Source organism: Emys orbicularis, chromosome 4 (assembly GCF_028017835.1).
Source record: "Emys orbicularis isolate rEmyOrb1 chromosome 4, rEmyOrb1.hap1, whole genome shotgun sequence".
In the NCBI taxonomy this organism is placed as follows: Eukaryota; Metazoa; Chordata; order Testudines; family Emydidae; genus Emys; species Emys orbicularis.
The window spans coordinates 106,608,957-106,632,660 of record NC_088686.1 but is presented as its reverse complement, the minus strand read 5'-3'; the positions used below and the strand labels follow the sequence as shown (position 1 = coordinate 106,632,660).

Sequence of the window (23,704 nt, the reverse complement as noted above, 5' to 3'; positions counted from 1 at the left end):
GTGGCAGAGTTGATCCTTAAAAGACATTTTTCCCATTAATTGGAGAAAGTGTTTATAGTGACAAAAGTTTGTTAATGTATGCTTTGAATTTACAATTTTTATTTAGTCAAGGACCAACCTTTATTTCCAATCTGTCTGTCATACAAATCTACCCTTACAAAACATGTGTTTGAAAAAGGATCCCTGAAAATGTACAGGGCAATTTAGATATTTTACCAGTGTATCACTGATAGCACATACAGTGCCAAAATAGTGACACTGGTTATACATGTGTACAGCATTTATATGTTCACATTAGTGATTTCCTGTATCATAAATACTTTAAGGGTGACACCATTCTTTGACCCAAGGCACAGAGAGATCATTATAATTATGCCTTCATAAACAAAGCTGTGTGCTGTGTCAGCATCCCCCTCATCAGTTCAAATAAGAATGCGATAATTTTGTCCTACCTACAAGCTGGGCTTGTACCAAGTAGTTACCATATAGAAGCAGAACCACTTGGTTGGATCCACTCATCATTGAAAGTTTGACTGCTCAAAAAAGGTGTGTTGGTGCCATAACACCTTACATATAAGAGAACCCCTACTGGACACATAACAAATAGGAGACAAGTTTCAAAAGCTGGATGGGAACTCTATTAAAGTATATCTAATGGTACAAAGGCAGGAGGTGTAAAATGAGCAAATTTAATGTGGATGTAGTTGAGAAACTATGACCATCGTACCACACATTGCTATTTTTATAGAATTTCTTTTCAAACAAACAAACAAACAAACAAACAAAAAGGGGATATTTTAGGGTATACAAGGGGATCAGTACTTATATACCATAGTGATGGGCACTATAGGAATGTGTTTAAATAGATTAGAGTAGATAGTTAGGTAACTAGTTATGATGAGATAAAAAAAATGTAGGCTGAATATCAGGAAACTTTCCTGACAGCAAGAGCCCCTGCTGCTTATGACATTTAATCTAGACTTGGAAATAGACTTGATAATAGACTGAAGAGAATAATTCTGCATTGGTCTGTGAAATGGACTAAATTACCAAATTAGTCCCTTTCTGTATCAAATTTCTATGACTCATATTTTGTCCAGTCCCAGGCAGTCATATTTTAGGTAATATCTAGCACCTTTGTAGTGTTTTAGAACTATAATCATTAAAAGCCCAATCATGCAAGCCCTCTATAGTAGTTCTGAATGCAGAGTGTTTTCATTATCAGACCTAAAGGTCTTGATCCTATAGCAAAGCTCCCATTGATTTTAATGGTACAGGATCAGAGCCTAACTGATTAATCCTTACAATAAGCAGTCAAATACTGCCATGATGGGTGCCAATATAAAAACTAAGACAAGAGTATATTCCAGGTAAGCAATATATGTAATTTCTTCATGAACTGAGCAATTTACTGACAGTTTTTCATGTGCCATCTAGCCTGAATTATATATTTTGTTGCTTTGGGGGTCTCCAGAAATGTCAAAAGTTGTTCATTATCTGAATAAAATATCAATAGTCACAGTGAATCATTTGATCATTGTGAGTGACACATCTTGAAATGTAGAGAATACGGTGTCATTCTCTTGGTAAGTTTTTACAAAATTAATACTGAAAAATAATATTTTTGTTACAGTACATATAATGCATTTTATTAGATATTATGAGATGTTATATTTGCCTAACCTTGGTCTAAAATGCCATATATAATACTTTTGAACATACAAAAAACAATTTGTACTTTTCAGAGATTACTAAGACAAAATTTTTATTTCTTTTTCATTCTGACAGTTCAGAAAAATTCAGTACTCCAAATGCTGATAATTTGGGGGCTATGAAATATTTTGTAAAATTAAGTGAATATTTATTTAATGGAAGATGTCCCTGATTACATTATAGCCATTTCCACTGACAAATGCTGAAATACTACTTCTGCTATTAAAAATCACAAGCTATATATATCTAACTCTATTTTACTAGCGTCATTCCAAAACTCTTAGTTTGATTTATTTTCTCTTCCCCAGAAAGCACACTCAGTACCCTTCCTCCACAGCATGTGATAAAGGAAGTTCTTTGTATTTGTACTGAACTGCAGCTCCGGAGAAGGACATGTTTGTTATGCAAGTTTCCAGTAATTCTGAAAATTCTTACGTAGATCAGACGATAAGAAAAGGAAATTAGGTTGAGTAGCACCTCCCCCTAAAATCTCTGCATCTCTTTCGATATGGCAATTCATTTTGATGACAATATCCAGCCTTTACAGCCTGGTCGAAGATTTTTAGGTTAAATTAAATTGAAGGCAGTCTTTAAAATATGTCATTTTTGATGCAATGTGGTTTTCCACCAGATATTTAAAATCTCCCTCAGTTCTTCTGACACAGCCTGTGCTGTTTGTGCAATGACACAATAGGCATTTTCCTGCCTGTGCAGCTCATTGATTTCAAGGGAAAATTTTCACAATGGTCTTTCTTGAGTAGTGTTTGCAAGCTGAATGCATGTTGTTCATGCAAGGGATGGCACGGGCCAGTTTGTCCCAGGCCCTATTTGAGAGGGCCCCCATTCTGAGAGGCATTATGACCTGGTGTGCAGGGTTGCATTGCCACTCAGCTTTGGCCTGGCAACACATCGACAGAGGTTGCTGGTCACAATGTTACTTACTGAACTTTGGCCCAGCAGCCCCTTGATTGACGGTAATATGACCCCTAAATCAAGAGTAGTTCAGTTGTGCATACCATGTGAAAAATTTCTGGCAGGGATTTTTGTTGCTACAAAATACGCAGGCTCTGCAGAATGTGGGATACCTTCAACATGAGCCAGACCTGGCCCACAACATGAGCCAGGCTGTCTGAGCTGGAACATGGAATCTGCCCCCTCCCCAAATCACCATTACAGGAACCAGCCTGTTGGTTCCAGTATAAAAGGGAGACGCTGGGGCTGGCTGCCTGCCACCTCCCCGTGGTGCTGTGAGCAATAGGCCATAGTCCAAGTGACTCAGCCCCCCCGTCATTACAGCCATAAACAATGACGTAACAATAAGAACACATGTGTGAGCTCACGCAGAGCCCCACCCTTGCGCAACAGGCCACGCTCCGCCCCCCGGCCTCAGGGTCCCGCCCTTATCCCCCCTTTCCCCACCCCCCATCAGAGTCGCTCCTCCCCCTGCCCGTCTCTTCAGCGCCTGGCCTCCGCCCCCAGGGGGCGGGCTCTCGGGCCCGGCCGGAAGTGAGCGCACGGCGGCGGCGGCGGGCTCGTCCCTCCAGTGACTTTATCCGCGGCGGTGGCGGCGGCAGGGACGGGAAATGGCTGTTGCCGCAGGGCAGCGGCGCGGCGAGGTGAGAGCGGGGCCAGTAGCCGGGACCCCTGGCCCGCGGGGTGGGTCTGTCTGCGAGGCGGCTCGGTGCCTGCGGCTGGCCCCGCGCGGTACCCGGGCTCGCCCTTTCCCCGGGGCTGGGGCCCCTGCGGCGCCTGGCGCCCCTCCCGCCGGGACCCCGGCATTGCCGCCCCGTCCCGCAGCCGCCAGGGCGCTGTGCCCGGGGCCTGCCTGGCTCCTGCTCGGGCGCTTCCCCCGGGGCTACGGCCAGTGAGGCTGGCGCCGAGGAGCTGCCTGGATTCAGCTCTCGCCGGTGCCGTGCGGGGCAGGGGGACTGGCCGTGTCGGCAACTCTCGCTGCCTCCTCCCCCGGGCTCGGGCCTCCTACCGCCCTTGGTGTCGGTCTCCCGGGGCTCCGGATGCTGTGACCCCTCCGGGTGACTTTCCGCCTCGCAGGGGCGGGCTGGGCCGGGCCCGGGACGCAGCGGGGCATCCCGGCATAGTTAGCCCCGGGTCTGAAGCCGTCGCTGTAACGTGCTTTTCCTTTACATGGGTTCAAGTTTGCCTGGGGGGTGGCTGCCCATAAACTGCCACGTAAAAATGCCTAGTAACTTCTCCCTGTTAATTGCATTATTTCAAGCGGTAGAACAACATTTCTTTTAATCTCAAGATCTTTATTGCAAGATCTCTTGAATAACATTTTGCATTTATATAGCATCATTCACTCCCAAGGATCTAATTGCATTTCAGAGAGTGTATATGATGTCAGGGTTGCTACCTTGGATGGACTGGAGGGGTAGGTGTTAACTGGTATCTAGCTTAGCAAACAACCATGAAAGCAAAAAAAACTTTGGTGCTGCATACTGAATCTAATGTATATTCTTATGTAAAGTACAACCCCCCCCCCCAATGCCAATGTAGAGTATATGGGATCTCAGTTGTTATCTCTAATACCCACAAAAGTTAAACTGCATTTAACTTGGTTTATTGTATCATGGATGGCTGAGGAGCTTAACTGATCACGTGTTGGTATTTGACCCTGTTGTTCCAGTTAAGTTGAGCATTTCAACTCTGATTCTTAAACCACTAAGTTGTCTCTTTTTAAATGACTTTTTAGACATAATCACTTTCCCCTTTGTAATCATAGTAATCTATGTACTTTCATCTAAGTCTTATTTTTTTATTGAAGCCAAGAAAATATAAAACATGCACATGTTTTGGTAGTATAAATAACTTTTTGAAGATTGTCCAGTGCTTGGGGAGGAAAGATGGGCAAAGAGGACACTAGCAAGAAAATAACTGGAAGAGGGAAATAAGATATGGAAGGTTGAAGAAAGGAAAATTAGTCTTAGTGATGTTTATAACTACTGTGTTAAATGTGCTCCCAAAAACAGTGAAATTAAAGTGATGGTGTTTTGTTGACTAAAGAACTAAGGTGTAAAAATAACTAATGTATTTCGGTTGAGGAGAATCTCCTATTTTGAAGAAATGGATGGATGTATTTTGAAGAAATAACTGGAAATCCTAATATTTGCAGAGGAGACCTTTACAGCTCCTATTGAGAATGTAGTATGTGCAGCAATCATGAGTGAAATCCTAAAGAAAATGGAAGGGAAGGATAAACCGTAAGGGGGAAAAATGAAGTTACAAAAAGGGAAGTACCTTGTGGTCCACTGGTAATGCTTGTTAGTTCAGAATGGAGTTCAGCCTCTCATTCTGGCAGAGGCTGTTTGCTTTTCCCTGTAATACTTCATCACTCTAGCTCAGTGGTCTCCAAACTTTTTTGATCGTGCACCCCTATCAGTAAAAAATTTTTGAGCACGCACCCCCACCATGCCGAAGCGCCCCCCCCCAAAAGCGCTGCTCCTGCCATGCACCCCCAAGGATCCTCTTGCGCATCCCCTGGGGTGCGCGCACCCCACTTTGGAGACCACTGCTCTGATGCAGATTAGACCTGAAAGAGAGGTTTCTGTGGTGGCCTTGAGGGAGAAAATAGGTTAAACTTAGTTATGTTATCAGGTCCTCTCCAGAAAAATGGAGAGGGACAGAGGGGCAATTGAAGGCAGGAGAACTGAAATAAAGTGCAGTGAGGAAAGATGAGCATGAATAAAGGAGTGATGGAACAAGGAAGCTGCACTGAGTAAAAAAATGCCTGGTGGAAGAAGGTTAGACCCAGAGAAACAGAAAAACGAATGCTTGCTTTTAAAGGGGTGAGATAGTCAACAGAAAAATGACTAACAATCTAATGGTGGTGCTTTTAAAGGAGCATAATCACCTTAAAAATGTACTTCAGTCTGAAAATGGTTTACCTGCTGTTACTTCTAATAACACGTAGAGAAAATCACAGTAAAGAGATTAGACAACAATTTTTTTCCCCCCAGTTGGCTTACTTTAATTTAAAATGCTTTATGTAGTGAGTTTTGGATCAGTTTTGATTTAATTTAAATCTTGATCCTGCTAGCGGATTGTCTGTGGTGATCTGTGTCCTCAAGGAGTACCATTGTTGATGGGGCTCTGCGGGGCATAAGGGTTCACCTGCACAAATAATCAACAAAAATGAGTGTGGGAGGAGAGTCTAGTCATTTTTCCCTTTTGTGTGGGACATTCAACAGTAATCAAGAAACAAGCTACTTAAAAATAGGAAAATATGACTGTAAAACCAAAAAAATTGTCACGTCTTTGGGAGCAGATTTAATACCTGAAATTTCATTTAACTTACTCTTCTTCTCTTTAAATTGACTGGATTTGAAATTGATGGTGTTCCTTACCCTCGATTGCTAGTTAAAACTAAAATAGTATCTCTATCTGTAGAGCCCCATGTGGATACAAATTTTGTATCGGCATCCGATCTGCATTCTACAAATATGGCCCGCGTATAGCTGCATCCGCGGATGTGGATATCCACAGATATAAAGTGGATTGCTGCAGATTTGCAGGGCTCTAGATCGCTACTATCAATAAATAGCTTCATGCAATTGACGAGTTTTTGTTGGACCCATTGTCAGTTCCTCATTCGGTAATGTCTCTGTGTGGTCCTTTAAATACCATCTGAATGTAGTAAACTGGGATTTGAAATACATTTTAACTCCTAGAATCAATGATATCACTGAACTCCAGTCAGAAAAGTACATTTGAAATGGAATGTTAACTGTTTTTTGGAGGTGTGCACCTATAAACCTTTAGATGAAGTTTAATGGCAACATATAAAGAGTTAACAATTCTTGATGTAGTAAACAATCCAGTGTATGGGGTTCATTTTTTCTTTAGAATTCCAAACCCCACCCTGTAAAATGCAATATTACATTTTGAATGTAACCTACTGAAGTAGAAGAGAAAAAGATTTTTGTCTGAATTTTGAGTGACTGCCTTTCGTATCTATGGTTGGAGAATTTACTGTAGCATTCCATTTTTATTGGGGAAAGTACAGCAAAGTTTGAAAAAAATTTGTTAAAGAATATAAATCAGTTGCATGGATGTGTAGATCTAATTAACAAATTGCTGTACATATTTAAAAAAATGAGGAAATGGATTTTTAGCTACTTGGCAAGGCTAGAAAGAGTTCATTATTTATCCTGCAACAGTCAGTGACACAACCTCTTAATACAGCACTCTTTGTACTTTTTTTATACATCAAAAAGGGTAGTTGCGGTATCGTTATTGCAGGAGAGTGAAGAAGTCTGGATTCTAGATTTGGCAAGTACGTGAAGGAGGAAATATTTGCTAAATGTACTTGTAGTAATGAAATCTGCACATTCTGAAAATGATTTGGCATCAAATGTTGGCTTTTCAAAGTGCATATGATGAAATTTTTGTGGGAAAGCTTACCCACAATAACGTAACTATTTTAATGTGTAGTGCTTATAATATACAATGCAGATTTCATAAACTCTGTGTAGCAGGTGTGAAGGAAGTAGGTGGCTCAGGACATTTGCAATAGGATATACTGTCATCAGTTCAGACCTAGATGTCAATACTGTTATCACTGTGTGGTTACCTTGGTGAAATGAGTTGGTATAAATTGAGTTCATAGCATACAAGTTTCAAGATATCTTCACTATTTTGGTACCTCCACAAGTAGCTGGCGTGTGGCTTACTCCTGGCTTTTCTGGTTGAAGTGCCTTGTTAGGTTTTCTCAAAAGCTTGTAACAATCTGGGACTCCCTGGGGTAAAGGGTATTTTTTGAACAGTAAGGTGTTTTTTTTCCTCATGTTTTTTCCCTACTTGTGAAGTTTGCCTGCTGTGGAGAATATCATGCTATAAATTGCTTGCCATTTGGTTAGTCCTCTCTAGTGTTTTATTGCTGCATATTATTCTGTACGAGTTTTCTCCACTATCTCTTAAAGGGGCAATGATAGTTTTTCCTTAAACAGGAAAAGTCTGTACATTCTTTAAATTCAACCTAAGCCATCATTATGTGTTCAGCAAATACACAGTAGTTTAATTCTGTGATATTTAAAAGCAAAAGAACCATAGGGACTACTTTAAAACACACGCGCACACACACACACCCCCTAAGGCCTTGTCTACACTGCCACTTTACAGCGCTGCAACTTTCTCGCTCAGGGGCCGTGAAAAATCACCGCCCTGAGCACTGCAAGTTTCAGTGCTGTAAAGTGGCAGTGTAGACAGTGCACCAGTGCTGGGAGCTACTCCCCTCGTGGAGAGCTCTCTCCCAGTACTGGTGCTGCGACTACATAGTCATGTTAAAGCGTGACCGTGGCAGCGCTTTAACGTTGCTAGTGAAGACATACCCTAATTTTATTTTCAAGAAACTTGGGCTGTTGTACATCAAGGCATTACTTTAAAAAGAAGGTTGGAAATATACCTATAAGTTACCATCAGTATTTAGTGCTGGAATTTTTAGAACTTCATTGGGTGGTCAGATTGCTGATAGTTGTAAAGTTTCTCTTAGAAAATGACTGATAAATAATGTACACGGCATTTGAGTGTACCGTTGTGTACCTCACTGAAATGAATGATTATAAAGAACAGGTTAAATGAAATTGTGATCAATACCTCATATTTTGGGACAGGAAATTGCTGTCCAATTCTGCTTAAGTAGATCAAGAATGTTAAATGTAGTGTGAGCAGCTGGTGAGATTACCTCTGCTTGGGGTAATAGGATTTCTCTGTAGAAAAGACATCCTTGTAATTCCCAGTTAATTTTTTTTATCTGGATTTGAGAAGTTTTCAATTTGTTAGAAGTTTAAAATTCTGGAAAAATGAAAGTACTCTGGAATTAATTATTCCTTATTTGGATTTTCCACCTAAAATTATAAATTCATTCCTAATCTTCTCAATAGTGACATTGCTGTTAGAATGTTGTACACTGTTACAATTTTCCTGTTTTGGTAGGCAAAATATAATCTATTGTAATTTAGGGAATATCATGTTCCTGCTGGGTAGCCTTATCTGTAGCAGATAAGTTTAACATTTCATCTTGCAGTTTCCTCACAACCTTAATATTGATACAGCTTTTAAAATACTACTTTTCTAATAGTTTTATAAAATGATCTACTTGGAGATCAGTATTGAGTAAACAGATAAATGTCAACGTCTGATGAATGTTTTTTGTTAAAGTATTGCTTGGGGGAAATACTCAATTAGTTCAGAGCCATGAAAACAGGTTGCATAATAGTTGGCAGATATATGGCTTAGTAAATCTAATCAAATAGCAGTACACTTGCTGTAAATAAGTTTATTCGCTCTCATTGCTAAAGACAGATTAATTCAGTTCTGTCAATTGGAGAAAAAAGAGCAATTTATTTTTTGAATGTTATTCAGTGTGAAATTCTGCTTCCATATGCTGTCTTTGGAATCTATAGCAGAAACAAAACAAACAATTAGGTACTTCTGTGCTCCTTCCCCTTTGATAGTGATGTGGGACTCAATGATCCTCTGAGTGGACAGGAGCAGAAAACCTGCTGTCTTAACATAGAGGGTCCATTTTATGGCATCCTGTCTCTGGCCCCACAGAAGTCCCTTTCTGGGTGCTATACCTGGATTAGATTTTGTGGGTGGGTACAGGCTCAGCCACTCATGCTGTGATCTGTTCCCACTCCATGGTGTTTCCCTGTGGGAATTAATGCTGATCCCATCAGCTTTATGCATTTTAACACTGGAGTTGCCCTCAGATGACCCTGCTGCCTCTTTTTCCCTGCCGTTTTTTTGGGGTGGGAATGGTTTTTCTCTCTCTTTTGGAAGCTTGGAAATGGGGGTGACCATAGAGTTAGAACTGGGCAGCGGGGTGACTGATACAACTTCTCCCGGAAGTGGAGCAAGGAAGCAAAGAAACCAGTTAAGGTGTTTGCCTTGTAACTTTAATCAAACTTGGTTTTTTAGATCTGTTTGTAACTAGAACTGCGTCATTGTCTATTGGTTGTATCCTTCAAAGGTGTTGGAGATAATATGTACAACAGATACGGCCCAGAGCTATGTTGACATAATTGATGCTAATGCATAGACAAAGTACACAGGTGTCTTAGTTCAACTTCAAATGCAGGGGAAAATCAGCGAAGTGGAAAAGGGAAACTGTCAGATTTTATTTTCAAATAAAATATTGCAATCAATTAAATTTAAAAAAAAAAACACATAGGTATTTGACAAATGCCATTTAAGTATTTGGATGGAGAATTGTGCTCTTGAAGGCAAATAGGTGAAGTACCTAGCTTAGAACTACGTTCTGATGGTATTGGCTTCAGTATATCGCAGTAGTTGAGATCAGAGCAACAATTTTGAGTCTTTTGGGGTTATTTCCAGTGTTTGGAAGACTTGACTGAAAGCACAGTTACACCTAGCTGTTAGGTAGGCCTAGAGCTTCCAATGAATTCCAGTTGTGTCAAACACCTTTCATGAATTTTTAACACAAGATCAGTAACAATGCAGGCATCTCTCATTTCTCTTGCCCCTGGGATTTGAATTTAAATGCAATGCTGCTGTGAATCCTAGAGCCTGAGAAAAGAGTTCTACTCTGATCACTCACCCTTCTGTTTGCAAATCTTGCGGAAGTTTAACTAGGTACTCTTAATTGCCTTCCGAATTTGATAAGTTACAATTTTAGGCATTTTTCACTCTGGTATATAAGAGAATTTTTGGCAGATGTTGTGCAGTCCACATTCAAAACCAAGTTAGACAGTCTGTTTTGTATTAACTCAAATTGAGGGAGCATTAGCTGTGATATATTAATCATATGAATTCAACATTAAAATGTTGGCATACATGAAATCAAGTCCTGTTAAAGCTATTGCAGTCCCATCAAGTGCATTTGATTTCTCCCCCCCCCCCCAACTATTAGAAAACTGCAGTCCAGTTATAGCCAATGATGCAGAATCGGAGAACAGGTTTAGACATTTGGTTTGGCTTTCTGAATACCCTGTCTAAAGACAAGCCTTGAATGCTGTGATCAAACTAAGTGTGTGCTCAATGACAGAATGTCTGCCTGGCAAAAATAAAACTAGAAAGGAACTCTCTGACTTCCATTAATATACTTCTATCCTATCCTTTCTTGGCTATCAGATGTAATTGGGTTTTTCTGTCGGTGAAAGTATGCAACTGTTGACTACTTCATTGTATGAAAGTGATTCATGATAGAAGATCTTCTGAACTTGTAAAGTCATTAATAGACCACTTTTTCTAAGGATGGGCTCTTGTATATGTTGCTAATCATGGGTATATTGCCACAGATGTGTAGCACTGCACTGTACTTGAGAGCCAAGATATTGTGTTGATATCAAACCAGGGCCTAAAAATATCCACTTGCCCATGGAGAGTGGGAAGCTTTTTCTAGGAAAAGTATGAGTGCCTGAGTCATCAATTTCTTCAAAACTTAAGCTTTACTTATTTAAATCCCTTTAATGTTTGAAAATAGCCTGTGTAAACTGATGCAGTTTTGATGAATCAGAAAGATAATATTGCATTGCTTCTGCTGCTCTTAATTTTTCCAAGCAGCACCAAAGTGAAAATCATGTAATTCTTGACAGTTGCTGCTGACCAAAGGGTTCTGAATAGTGCCAATGAGTATGTTGAATCTCGTTAGCTTTCCCAAGCAACAGCAGAATAATACTTGAACTCAAAGCAGTTTTCCTGCTGCTATTCAGGAGCCTCCGGGCAAGAGTGAAATGGTTACAAATCGTACCAATTTCACACTATTACTCAGAGCTTTGTCAAGCAGTAGCAGTAGTGCCTGGAGTTTATTCAGAGGGTGATCAAAAAGTACAGCAGGCTGGAGAAAGATAAAATAGTGGACACATCCATTCTCATAGCACCCATGAATCTCTGGTGTTGAGGAAGGGAGAGACCGAACTTTCTCCCTTCTAGTAGTTGTGAGGAAAGGAAATGATGGATGTGAAGCTCTATCCCTCATCTCTGCACATCTATTTAACTAGCCAGCTGCTGGTATAAAAGATTGAGGGAACCAGGCACTGCATGCTGCCTCCTCAGCAACTGGTGTGAGAAGTAACTACAGGGCTAGCAGTCTGTGGCAAGTAGGTTCAGTCCTTCAGTAGGTGATGAGTAAATATTTTGAGAGAAACCTTTTCAGAAAACTGTATTGCAATGTTCTGCTACCAAGAAAATTGTGAATACATAAGTGTGCACCATTTCAAAGCAGTGGGCACAACAGGCATGCCGCTATCTTGCATCAATGGAGTACAGTACTCTATTTGCTTTCATAGAAAATGCCTTGATTGCAGAGGTGTGTAGAATAGAATAAAACGAGTTTAATTCACCACAGATTCCTATATGCTTCAATGATTTTTCTAACATTGTTGCTATGCCCCTTATGACTTATCTGAAATGTTCTTGAGGGAGTAGGAAAACTGGTGACCTTCTGAGAAGCTGTGTGACAGCCATAACAACTCTCATTTGGGACCATATTTTTTTAAAGTGTGCTGGGAAAGATGCAAAACACATCTGTCTGGTACTAAAAAAAACATAGACATGTTTATGCAAACTGGTGATAGGATAAATTTACAAAGAAGTGTGTGCAACACTTCTCTTTAGTCTTCACAACTGGAGAATTCCATTAACATGTAAACATCCATTAGCATAAACTAGATTTAAGCCAAAGACTAGACTTTGGGGGAGGAGGAAAAAAGTCTTTATAAAACCTAATATAAATAGGGAACTCTTTCAAATTTTCAATTTAGTGTTCTATTTTTCAGCATTTCCATAAACTATTGTCAACCCAAACACCACAGCAGAACCTGATGGCAAGTCTATGTTCAAGCTGAGCGAAATGTAAAAATAAACAGTATGAAGGGGAAAGTAAATTTAAAAGAAAATATTAGTAAGAAAGTAGGGCTGTCAAGCGATGAAAAAGATGAATGGTGATTAGTCGCACTGTTAAATAATAGATTATTATTTATTTAAATATTTTGAGATGTTTTTTCTACATTTTCAAATACATTGATTTCAGTTACAACACAGAATACAAAGTGTACAGCAGGGGTGCAGCACTTCCCCCTTTTTTTTTTTTTTTTTTTTTTCTCCGCCAGCAGCACTTGGCCTTTTTTGTTTTTTTTGGCGCCCGCCAGACGAAAAAGGTTGGGGATCACTGGTGTACAGTGCTCAGTTTATAATATTTTTGATTACAAATATTTGCACTGTAAAAAGATAAACAAAAGAAATAGTATTTCAGTTCACCTCATACAATTACTGTAGTGCAATCTCTTTATCATGAAAGTTGAACTTACAAATGTAGAATTATTTTTTTTATATTATTGCACTCAAAAATAAAACAATCTAAAATTTTAGAGCCTACAGTTCCACTCAGTCCTAATGCTTGTTCCTCCTTTAGAGGAATCTTGCCTTATTGAAGGGCTAAGATTTTTTTTATCTCAGCAAGTCAATATTCTGGAGATGGGAGGGTGAGAGTTGTACAGAAAAAGGGTGAATTCTTGATGCTGCTCCAGTTGTTTCTGGATTCACCTCCTGTCTGCAGAGAGTTTCATCTTAGAAATCTGCATTCAGTGCTTGAGGGTGGGGTGGGGGGAAGCAAGCAATGACTTGTGCAGGAGGAGGATCCAGGAGGTGTCTTGCTGCTGCTTATGGAAAGGGTGGTTTCTGGTACCAGGATTGCCTCCTTTTACTGAGCTAGGTGGGCTCCCTTCAGCTGAGCAAGCCCTAGTTTGCAAGGGAGGGTAGATTATTACCTGAGGGACTCCGCATGCAGCAGGGGAAGAGAGGCTGAGCTTGCCAGACCCCTGTTCTCTATGGGTATCCCCTGGAATGAGAGCCCAGCCTGGGGTCACTGGAGCACGGTGTGGGGATGTCAGTCCCTGGAGTGAGGAGCCAGCCAGGGGCAATGGCACATGGTGAGGGGGTGGGTGTCAGTCCCCAGGGTGAGGGACTGGCTGTGGGCAGTAAGGCATGGCGCGGGAGTGGGTGTCGGTCCCCAGAGCGAGGGGGCTGGCCAGGAGTAATGGGACACAGTGTGGGAGGGGTGTCGGTCCCTGGAGCTGGGGGTGTGTGTGGTGGGGTCAAGATCCCTACCTCTCCATTGGAGCTGGGATGGGAGCCTCTTCTTCTTCTTCTTCTCATTTCCTCTTCTCTTCCCGTCCTCTGGAGGTGGGTTGGGTTGGGTTATTGGCTTGACCGGACACTGTGCAGCCAATGATGCCATTCCTGCCCAGAGGTATGTGATTAACGCTGCTTAAAAAAATTAGCACATTAATTTTGTTTTCAGTTAATTGCAGGCATTAACTGTGATAGACAGCCCTACAAGAAAGTTTGTACACCTCTACCCCGATATAATGTGGTCCGATATAACGCGGTCCGATATAACGGAGATTCGGATATAATGCAGTAAAGCAGCACTCCGGGGGACGGGGCTGCTCTACCTCGTTACATCAGAATTTGTGTTACCGCAAGCGGTTCCTCTGCACGCGCGCGTGCACACACATACACCCCCTTACTTGCTGTGGCCCTTCCCGGGGCCCCCCCACCCCAGCTCACCTCTGCTCCTCCTCCATGGGAGGAGGCAGAGGTGAGCTGGGGTGGGGGGGCCACAGTAAGGGGGGGGCGCAGAGGAACCACTCCCCGCCCCAGCTCACATCCACTCCACCTCCTCCACCACCATCACCACCTCCTCCTCCTCCTCCCATGAGCACACCGCTCAGCTCCACTTCTCCGTCCCAGGCTTACCGTGCCAAACAGCTGATTGGCATGGCAAGCCTGGAAGGGAGGGAGGCGGGGAGAAGCGGAGCGGCATGCTCGGGGAGGAGGCGGAGGCAGAGCGGAGGTGAGCTGGGGCGGGAAGTGGTTCCTCTCTCTCTACCCCAATATAACACGGTCTCACCTATAACACGGTGAGATTTTTTTTGGCTCCCCGGGGACCGTGTTATATCGGGGTAGAGGTGTATATGGATGTTGTGCCCCTTGAATTATGCCTTAAATATATTCTCTTTGTGTATGCATGTAATGGAAGGAACACACAGGAACCATATTCCTGCACTAGTCTAGTGATGGGTGTTGAGGGCAAATCAGTTCAGTGAGAAATTTAGGTTGAAATCAAGAAGGAAATAGAACATAGACTAATCTGTAGCTATAAGGCTTGGAGGCAGCTAAATACAATTTTTTTAAATCTGGGCTCTCAATTCTATTGCAGGTTTAACATGCTGAGCCTGATTTATCCATTACCCTGCACCTTGCATATCTGTGCACAGTGAGTGTGAAACACGACTGTTGGAAGCATTTTGTGTCCATTTTACACTTTGCACTGGAATACACAGCTACGTAAGGTTCAAAGCAATGGGGGAACTGATCCACTTTTTTTTTTTTTTTTTTTTGTAGTGCATCTTTATAGAGTATCATAAGCTGGTGGAGTGGATCAGCTGGTTTAGCAATCAAAATATTATTTAGTGCAAATTTCTTCCTAAAGGCTTTATTGTGAAGGACTTATTATAAAGTTTGTTGCAAAGAAAAAAACCAAAGGCCTTTGCTTCCCAACCCTGCTTAATTATTTCCTCCACCTACCCTTAGCAGTTTGACGTCTAACCACAGAATTTGGGTAGTCTTTGCCCCAGCACAAACATAAAACATTTACTTAAAATAGACTTTGACACAATGTATTGTGCTTTGGGATGCCTTGTTGCTTGGATTAAACTTTCAAATATGGTTTGCATGTGTGTTGTGAGTTTGACTTAGTTTTTTAAATAAAAGGATATGAATTTGCTTCTATAAGTTTAACAGGGACCTGAAACTAAGGCGATTAGTTATAGGCATAAGAGGGAATCCTTCATATAAGAATTTTTTGGTTTTGGGAATGGGGAATGAAAATTAGTTTCAAGGACTTTTTCCCCTCTAGAACATAATGGTGGATTCTTAGCTGGAGGTCAGGAAAGCCACTCTCCTTTTTTCCATATGGATTTCTGCTCTGTCCCACACTCTCTTCCTCCACAGAAGTAATTATGAATGTAAGAGGATTAATCATTTATGAAGAGCTGTTGATTTGTAGATCTGTGAAACCATTTATTGATTTACAGACTTTTCATAGATCAGTAATCGAAATGTCGTAGTGTTTGCTAGCTGTCTGCAATACTTGCTGGTGAGGCACTCTTACTGTTAATCTCAATTCAAAACTCTCCCGCCCTGGGGGTATGGGGGTGGATCTCCACTCTTACTGTTAATCTCAATTCAAAACTAAATCAACTGTAAATTCTTAAAAGCGGTGACTGCCTTGTATGTACAGTGCCCCATACATTGCAGGCTCTACAGCAATTATTTATAACAAGCTTTTGGCACTGGATGTACTTCACAAAAACTAATTTGTTTGCTGCTGTAGCTTTCCATATGTCAACTTCTGTCACAACAGGTGTTCTTTTAGGACATGTTGATTTCTCTCTGTGCCTTTTGAGGTGACCTGCAAAGGTATTTATAAAAATTGATCTTTTACTGCTTTATAATGAATAAAGAAGGCCTGAAAAGTTCAACAACAAGAAGAAGCCTTATTTTACCTTAATGTCAGGAATGTCAGTTCTGGTCTTGCTGGAGGGCTGGCTTGGGAGCCACAGATGATGCGTATTCTCAACCCTTAACTGAAGAATGAGGGTGTAGAACCTTTGATTTCCTCTTTCCAGAATATTAGTCATTGAGGATAAATAGGTGTAATAAAAGCCTAAAGCAGAGCTGTAAACAGCTGCATTAAAAATCTCTTCCTGTCCTTTCCTCAGTTACCTCAAGAAGGCTCAGCTTTCACTCTGCTGGCTTACAATTTTATTTCACTAGTTGTCGTCTAGATTCATCCTGTGTAGAAAACCAACTTCTAATTTTAAAAACAGAATTTTTTAAAAGAGCAAAAGAAAAATTCATGTAAACTTTGTACATCATAAAGAACCAAAACCACATACAAGTCCAATTTTTGTTTCCCTTTGCATATCGTTGTATAGTTTATTTAGGTGCCTAATGCTCTCCATGTAGAGGCATATCCAGCCCAGTAGCGCTATGCTTTAATAAGCATAGCTTCACTGGTGTTTGTATAACCTCTTTGCAGAAACTCATTATTCATGATTTTTATCTTGCCATTTAATATGCATAATAGCTCAGCTGCTGTTGGTGAAAGTCTTCTAGCTCAGCAGCAAGTTGCCCATGTTTAACAGCTATAGAGGAAAGTGGAAATAGGTATAGTATGGTAAACACTGAAAATTCAGACTCAAGACCAGAGTCCTTGTGGCAGTCTATTGTACAATAGTGATGCTTTTTAAAATGTGTTCCAATTTATTGGTTAGTATTGGGAAGAACTGTCTAATGGTTTGAACCATGGGATTGTGAATCAAACACCAGCCATGCCACTGATTTGCTCTCTGGCCTTGGGCAGTCATTTAGCCTCTCTGCCTTCATTTGTGTAATGAGGAATAATACCCACTTATTGTATATTGCTCTTATGGGAATTAAGTATGAATGTAACTAGATACGTTGCTTGTATGTGACAAAGCATTTTCTAAATGCTTAATTTAATTATGATGACAAAGTATGATGAAACTCCTCCAAAGGCTGTGAAATCCTTCATCGTGAGTTTAGCATTGCTAATAGTGATGCATCTTAAGTGTGGTACGCTGTGATCATCAATAGGGCCCTACCGAATTCATGGTCCCATTTGGTCAGTTTCACAGTCATGGGATTTTAAAAATTGTAATTTCATGATTTCAGATATTTAAATCTGAAATCTCATGGTATTGTAATTGTAGGGGTCTTGACCCAAAAAGGAGTTGGGGGGTCACAAGGTTATTGTGGGGGGGTTGCAGTACTGCCACCCTTATTTCTGTGCTTCTGCTGTTGGTGGTGCTACCTTCAGAGCTGGGTGGCTGGAGAGCGGCAGCTGCTGACCAGGAGCCCAGCTATGAAGGCAGAGCCGCCGCCAGCAGCTGCGCAGAAGTAAAGATGCCATGGTATCATATTGCCACCCTTACTTCTGCGCTGCTGCTGGCAGGACACCACCTTCAGAGATGGGCGCCCAGCCAAAAGCCACCACTCTCCGGCCACCCAGCTCTGAAGGCAGCGCAGAAGTAAGGGTGGCAATACCGCAACACCCCCTCTCTAAAATAACCTTGCGGGGACCCCCCTGCCTCTCCCACCCACAACTCCCTTTTGGGTCAGGACCCTCAATTTGAGAAACACTAGTCTTCTCCTGTGAAATCTGCATACTATAGGGTAAAAGCACACAAAAGACCAGATTTCATCAGTGGGGAGACCAGACTTCACAGTCCGTGACCTGTTTTTCATGGCAGTGAATTTGGTAGGGCCCTAATCAGTCTGACATGTCCTTATTGCCTTGTTAAACTTACTGGTGGTAAACTGGAGGAGGTCCTTTTGGAGTGTGCATCGGGAACACTACCTGTCTTTGGTACTCAGGGTCCCTCAATACATTTGTGAGGGAGGGAACTTTCCCCATCTTACAGATGGCAAACTGAGGCACAAAGAAGGTATGTGACTTGTACAAAGTCTCACAGATTTCCTGACTTGAAACCAGGTCTCCTAAGTTCTAGGCTACAGCCCTAACTACTGGATCAGCATTCACCTCCAGTCAAAACATAACTGCTCTTTGCATGACATTGCTGATAACATAATAAATTATTGCAAAGAGTCCAACAAAATTAAGCTCTGAACTGTGTGTGTTTATAAAATTTGTACCTAGTTTAACTACATAAATCCAGTCAGAATAGTAGGAAAGGTTTGTAACTGGTTAGAAATCTAGAAAATGATATTCTGAAATGGATTAAACGTAAAGCTTTAAATTTACATTTTACAGCTTAAACAGTTCTTTATGTACTTAGTGTACAAATTATGCCTGTGCATGTCTTTCTAATTTTTTTTTTTCCTGTTCAGGTCTACTGAATCTATTTTCAAAGTCAAGGGCCAAAGATTGTTAGGAAGAAGGGATTGATCTCTTAAATGGACATCTGCTTTCACGTTATGGCTCAGATATCCAGTAGCAATGGACAGCGTTCATCTCCTTCGTTGGGAACTGCAAGGACAAAAGATGTGGACAAAGAAGAGGCATTGCAGATGGAAGCTGAGGCACTAGCTAAGATGCAAAAGGAAAGAGTGGTAACTGGTAATAAGCAAACTTCTGAGTCTTTAAGCAGCACCAGACAAAAAGCACAAACTCATAATAAACAGGACCATGATCTCATGGTGTTTCCAGAGGCTGCTGCCAAAAAGAGGGTGGAAGATAAATTAAGCACTGTTGATATAGATAAAATGACCCATGCTGAATTAGAGAAACTGCTGCTAGATGAAAGTTTTGAATCTAGTAAAGTACCTGCATTACCAGCAACTCCTGTTCTGAGCCCATCATTTTCTTCACCATTTTATATTGGGCCTACTGGTCAAAGAGGACAGTGGACACCTCGGCTACCTGGGCCTGTGACTTGCACTTTACCTCCTATTTACCCATCAGCTTCTTACAATAAACAAGCTGGTGTATTTCAGAATGGCTTCCACCTAAGTATGTCCACCTATCAATCTACAGAACCTGTTTATCTTAGTCTTCCCGGGCGGTCTCAATACATTTCATACCCATTGACAACTGCTACACCTTTCCATCCACGAGGAAGCCTGCCCATGTATCCTCCAACACTCACGCCAGAAATGGCAAAAGTATTTGACAAAATAGCCAGCACCTCCGAATTCTTGAAAAATGGGAAATCCAGCACTGACTTAGAGATGACTGATTTTAAGTCTATAGTACCTAAACTACCAACCTCAGAAAACTCCAGTGATATTAGTAAATTTGATTGGCTGGACTTGGATCCTCTAAGTAAACCAAAAGTGGATAATGTGGAGATCTTGTGTAATGCAGAGGATGATGCAAAGGTGACTTCGAGTACAGTTGCAGAAGATCCATGGGATGCTGTGCTACTAGAAGAAAAATTGCTAGTAACATGTCATCTTGAAAGAAAAGTGAATGGGAAATCCACTGCTGGGGCAACAGTTACAAGAAGCCAGTCTTTAAACATTCGAACAACTCAGCTTGCAAAGTTACAGGGCCAAACACCACAGGTATAATAAATCTTCAGTATTTCAAATTGCATTGTTAAACTTTCTAATACTGGTTACAATATCTTTCAAGATACTTGGATTAAAATTTGCATCTATGTTGTCCTTAATATAAACCATAAATGGAGTCTTTTTAAAAAGACTCCATTGGCAGGGATAAATCTTCAAATAAGCCAGCACTCATTAGACTGTTGTGTGTAATTTTGATGAATTTTGGAATAGTCAATACTGCTCTTTTAGAGTGATCCTAACTCAATCTAATCAATTTTAAGTAGTTGCCTCCTAAGAAGTGTTTGTGGTTCACTGAAGAAGTTGTGAAATGCATTTGCTATTCTGTGACCCCTTCAGTGAAAGGAAGAGAGTGATTCTGGGTGTTTTTAAAAAACAGTTTCTCTGTATGGTAACTCCTGTTGTAGTGATTGGATTTTTTTTAATGTTACATAAATTTTATGAAGATTAATTTAACCTGAGGGTCACCTAGTACATAAATTTCAACTTTGAACTCTATAATTAAACAATAAGCATACTCAAACTGTTGCCCTTGCTCCTGGAACTCAGACACCTCAGCGAAAATTATATGCAGATAAGCATATAAAGTTTCCCACATTCATGTTCAGAATGAAAATATCCGATAGCTGTAATGAGTAGCTGCAGTTCTGTTGTCTTGTTTTTAAATTCTAGTTAACAAGTTCAACTTTGAGCATGCGTGTCATCAGTGGATTCTAATCTCTTCTAAATCACTCCTGAGGGCATGTCTACACTAGAAGCGCTACATCAGCGCAGCTTCACTGCTGTAGCACATCTGGTGAAGACTATCTATGCTGATGCTCTACTCTCACAACCCTGAGCAACATAAGTTAGATCAACTTAAGCGGTTGTGTGGACCTCCCTCAGAAGCAGCTGAATTAGAACATCTGATCATTATGGACCAATTTGGGGGTCATGTAATAATTTTTGTTGTCAGAAAGGGGTCGTGGTGCAATGAACCCGTGGAATAGAGTGCAGAGGAGAGATGGGATTCCATCCTTTGTTCTCTCCTAAACATGTTGAAGATTTAAATGATCCAGAGCAACTTAACTGCTAATGTATGCCATTGGCCTGACTTTCAGAGTTGCTGAGCATGCACAACTCTCTTTGAAATTAGAGCTACAGGTGGTCAAAACTTCTGACAATATCATAAGCAGGCAATAGGCTGCCTGCCCAGGCAGTTATGTCCGTAAAAAATTACATTCCATACTTTCAAAATCAGGGCTGCAGTCCATACAATCAAGTGAATGATTAAAAACAAAACTTTAACATTCCTCTTAAAGTTGATCTACCTGCCAAGAGGAAAATATTGGGTGTTTTTATGATGTATAAAGTAGACACAAGTTTTGTGGGGGTTTTTTTGTCCGTCCACCCCCCCCCCACCACCACCCGAAAGTTCTTTTACTTTGATATATCAGTGTGTCAAGTCTAGTCATCTTCCCCTCCTTTTTTTTTTCTTTTTCTTCTGGTTGGAGGATTTAGTGGATAACTTAAATCAGTTACCACTAGGGATGTCAAGCAATTAACAAAATTAATCACGCGACTGAAAAGATTAATCGTGTGATGTTAAACAATAATAGAATACCATTTATATAAATATTTTGGGATGTTTTCTACATTTTCCAATATCTTGATTTCAATTGCAACACAGAATACAAACTGTACAGTGCTCACTTTATACTTCTTTTTATAATAAATATTTGCACTGTAAAAATCAAAAATAGTATTTTTCATTTCAGATAATAAAAGTACCTTAGTGCAGTCTCTTTATCAAAAAAGTTGAACTTACAAATGTCGAATTATGTACAAAAAATAACTGTATTCAAAAACAAAACAATGTAAAACTTTAGAGCCTACAAGTTCATTCAGTCCTACTTCTTGTGCAGCCAATCGTTGAGAAACAAGTTTGTTTACATTTGCAGGAGATAATGCTGCCTGCTTCTTATTTACAATGTGACCTGAAAGTGAGAACAGGGGTTCGCATGGCACTGTTGTAGCCAGCGTTGCAAGATATTTACGTGCCAGATGTGCTAAAGATTCATATGTCCCTTCATGCTTGAACCACCATTCCAGGGGACATGCGTCCATGCTGATGGTGGGTACTGCTCAATAACCATCCAAAGCAGTGCAGACCAATGCATGTTTATTTTAATCTCATTTTATTTTTTTTATTTTTTTTTATCATCCGAGTCAGATTTCACCAGTAGAAGGTTGATTTTTTTTTTTGGTGGTTCATGTTCTGTAGTTTTTGCATCAGTGTGTTGCTCTTTTAAGACTTCTGAAAGCATGCTCTACACCCTGTCCCTCAGATTTTGGAAGGCACTTCAGATTCTTAAATCTTGGGTTGAGTGCTGTAGCCATTTTTAGAAATCTCACATTGGTACCTTTGTGTTTTTTCAAATCTGCAGTGAAAGTGTTCTTAAAATGAAAAACATGCTGGGTCATTATCCGAGACTGATATAACATGATATATATGGAGAATGCACATAAAACACAGAGCAGGAGACATATAATTCTCCCCCAAGGAGTTCAGTCACAAATTTAATTAATGCATCATCAGAATGGAAGCATGTCCTATGGAATGGTGGCCGAAGCATGAAGGGGCATACTAATGTTTAGCATATCTGGCACGTAAATACCTTGCAATGCTGGTTACAAAAGTGCCATGCGAAAGTCTGTTCTCACTTTCACGTCACGTTATAAATAAGAAGCAGGAAGCATTATCTCCGATAAATGTAAACTTGTTTCTCAATGATAGGCTGCACAAGAAGTAGGACTGAGTGGACTTGTAGGCTCTAAAGTTTTACATGGTTTTGTTTTTTGGGTGCAGTTATGTAACAAAAATTTTATATTTGTAAGTGGTGCTTTCACGATAAAGAGATTGCACTGTGGTACTTGTATTTTACAGTGCAAATATTTGTAATAAAAATATAAAGTGAGCACTGTACACTTTGAATTCTGTGTTGTAATATAAATCAATATATTTGAAAATGTAGGAAAAACATCCAAAATACTTAATAAATTTCAATTGGTATTCTATTGTTCAACAGTGCAATTAAAACTGGGATTAATTTTTTTGTGTTAATCGCATGAGTTAACTGCAATTAATCGACAGCCCTAGTTACCACAGAAATGTTACCTTTGCTGAAACTACATTCCTTGGATAACAAGCTATATAATTAGCAGACATTTTAAAGATATATATAGGATTTCTTGTTTTAAACTGCTAGGAATATGTAGCCATGTGACTAGTTTTTAATCCTTGATGGGTGCTATTAAAATTACTTTAATGTGAAAAAAATTAAGAAATCAGTTCACAAGCCGTTTACTATTTTCCAGTATTGCTAGAACTTTAATCAATGACTCTTGGCACAATGTGTCATGAATGCTGAGGCGAGGCAATAATTTAAAATATTGTTACATTGATTCATAATAATTCATGAAGATCTACACTTCTTCCAGCAACTGGTGACACATGTTTGCCAAGTGTATCTGCTTTATTTAGTTTATCTCCAGGAAAAACATATTAGCTTGGTGATTTAGACTTTCAAGTGTCTCTGTGAAAGTGCACTAAATCAAAAACTGGTCATACAGTGGCATTATAAAAATCAGTGGTGTCGCCATCTGAGAGGATATTACAGAATTAGAAAGGGTCCAGAGAAGAGCAATGAGAATGATTAGGAAGGTACATGACTTTCATATAAAGAGATTGAAAAGGCTGAGGTTGTTTATCTTGAGAGAGGACATGATGCAGGTATACAAAATAATGAATGGGGTAGAGAACATAGATTGGAAGCTTTTGTTGTCCTTGTCCCATCATAACATAAACAGGTGACAAATTCAAAACTGATAAATGTTTTTCCCACATTGCATAACT

General features: G+C 40.4%; 1 protein-coding gene across 1 annotated transcript in view; it reads left to right on the top strand.

Moving 5' to 3' along the window:
- Nucleotides 1-3,314: 3,314 nt before the first annotated feature.
- PIK3C2A (phosphatidylinositol-4-phosphate 3-kinase catalytic subunit type 2 alpha) overlaps nucleotides 3,315-23,704 on the top strand; it is an 83,132-nt gene continuing 62,742 nt past the window's right edge. The window contains exons 1-2 of the mRNA XM_065402916.1: nucleotides 3,315-3,329; nucleotides 18,628-19,803. Of these exons, the coding sequence (XP_065258988.1) occupies nucleotides 18,694-19,803 (1,110 nt within the window). The 5' untranslated portion in view covers nucleotides 3,315-3,329; nucleotides 18,628-18,693. The remainder of the gene's footprint in view (nucleotides 3,330-18,627; nucleotides 19,804-23,704) is intronic.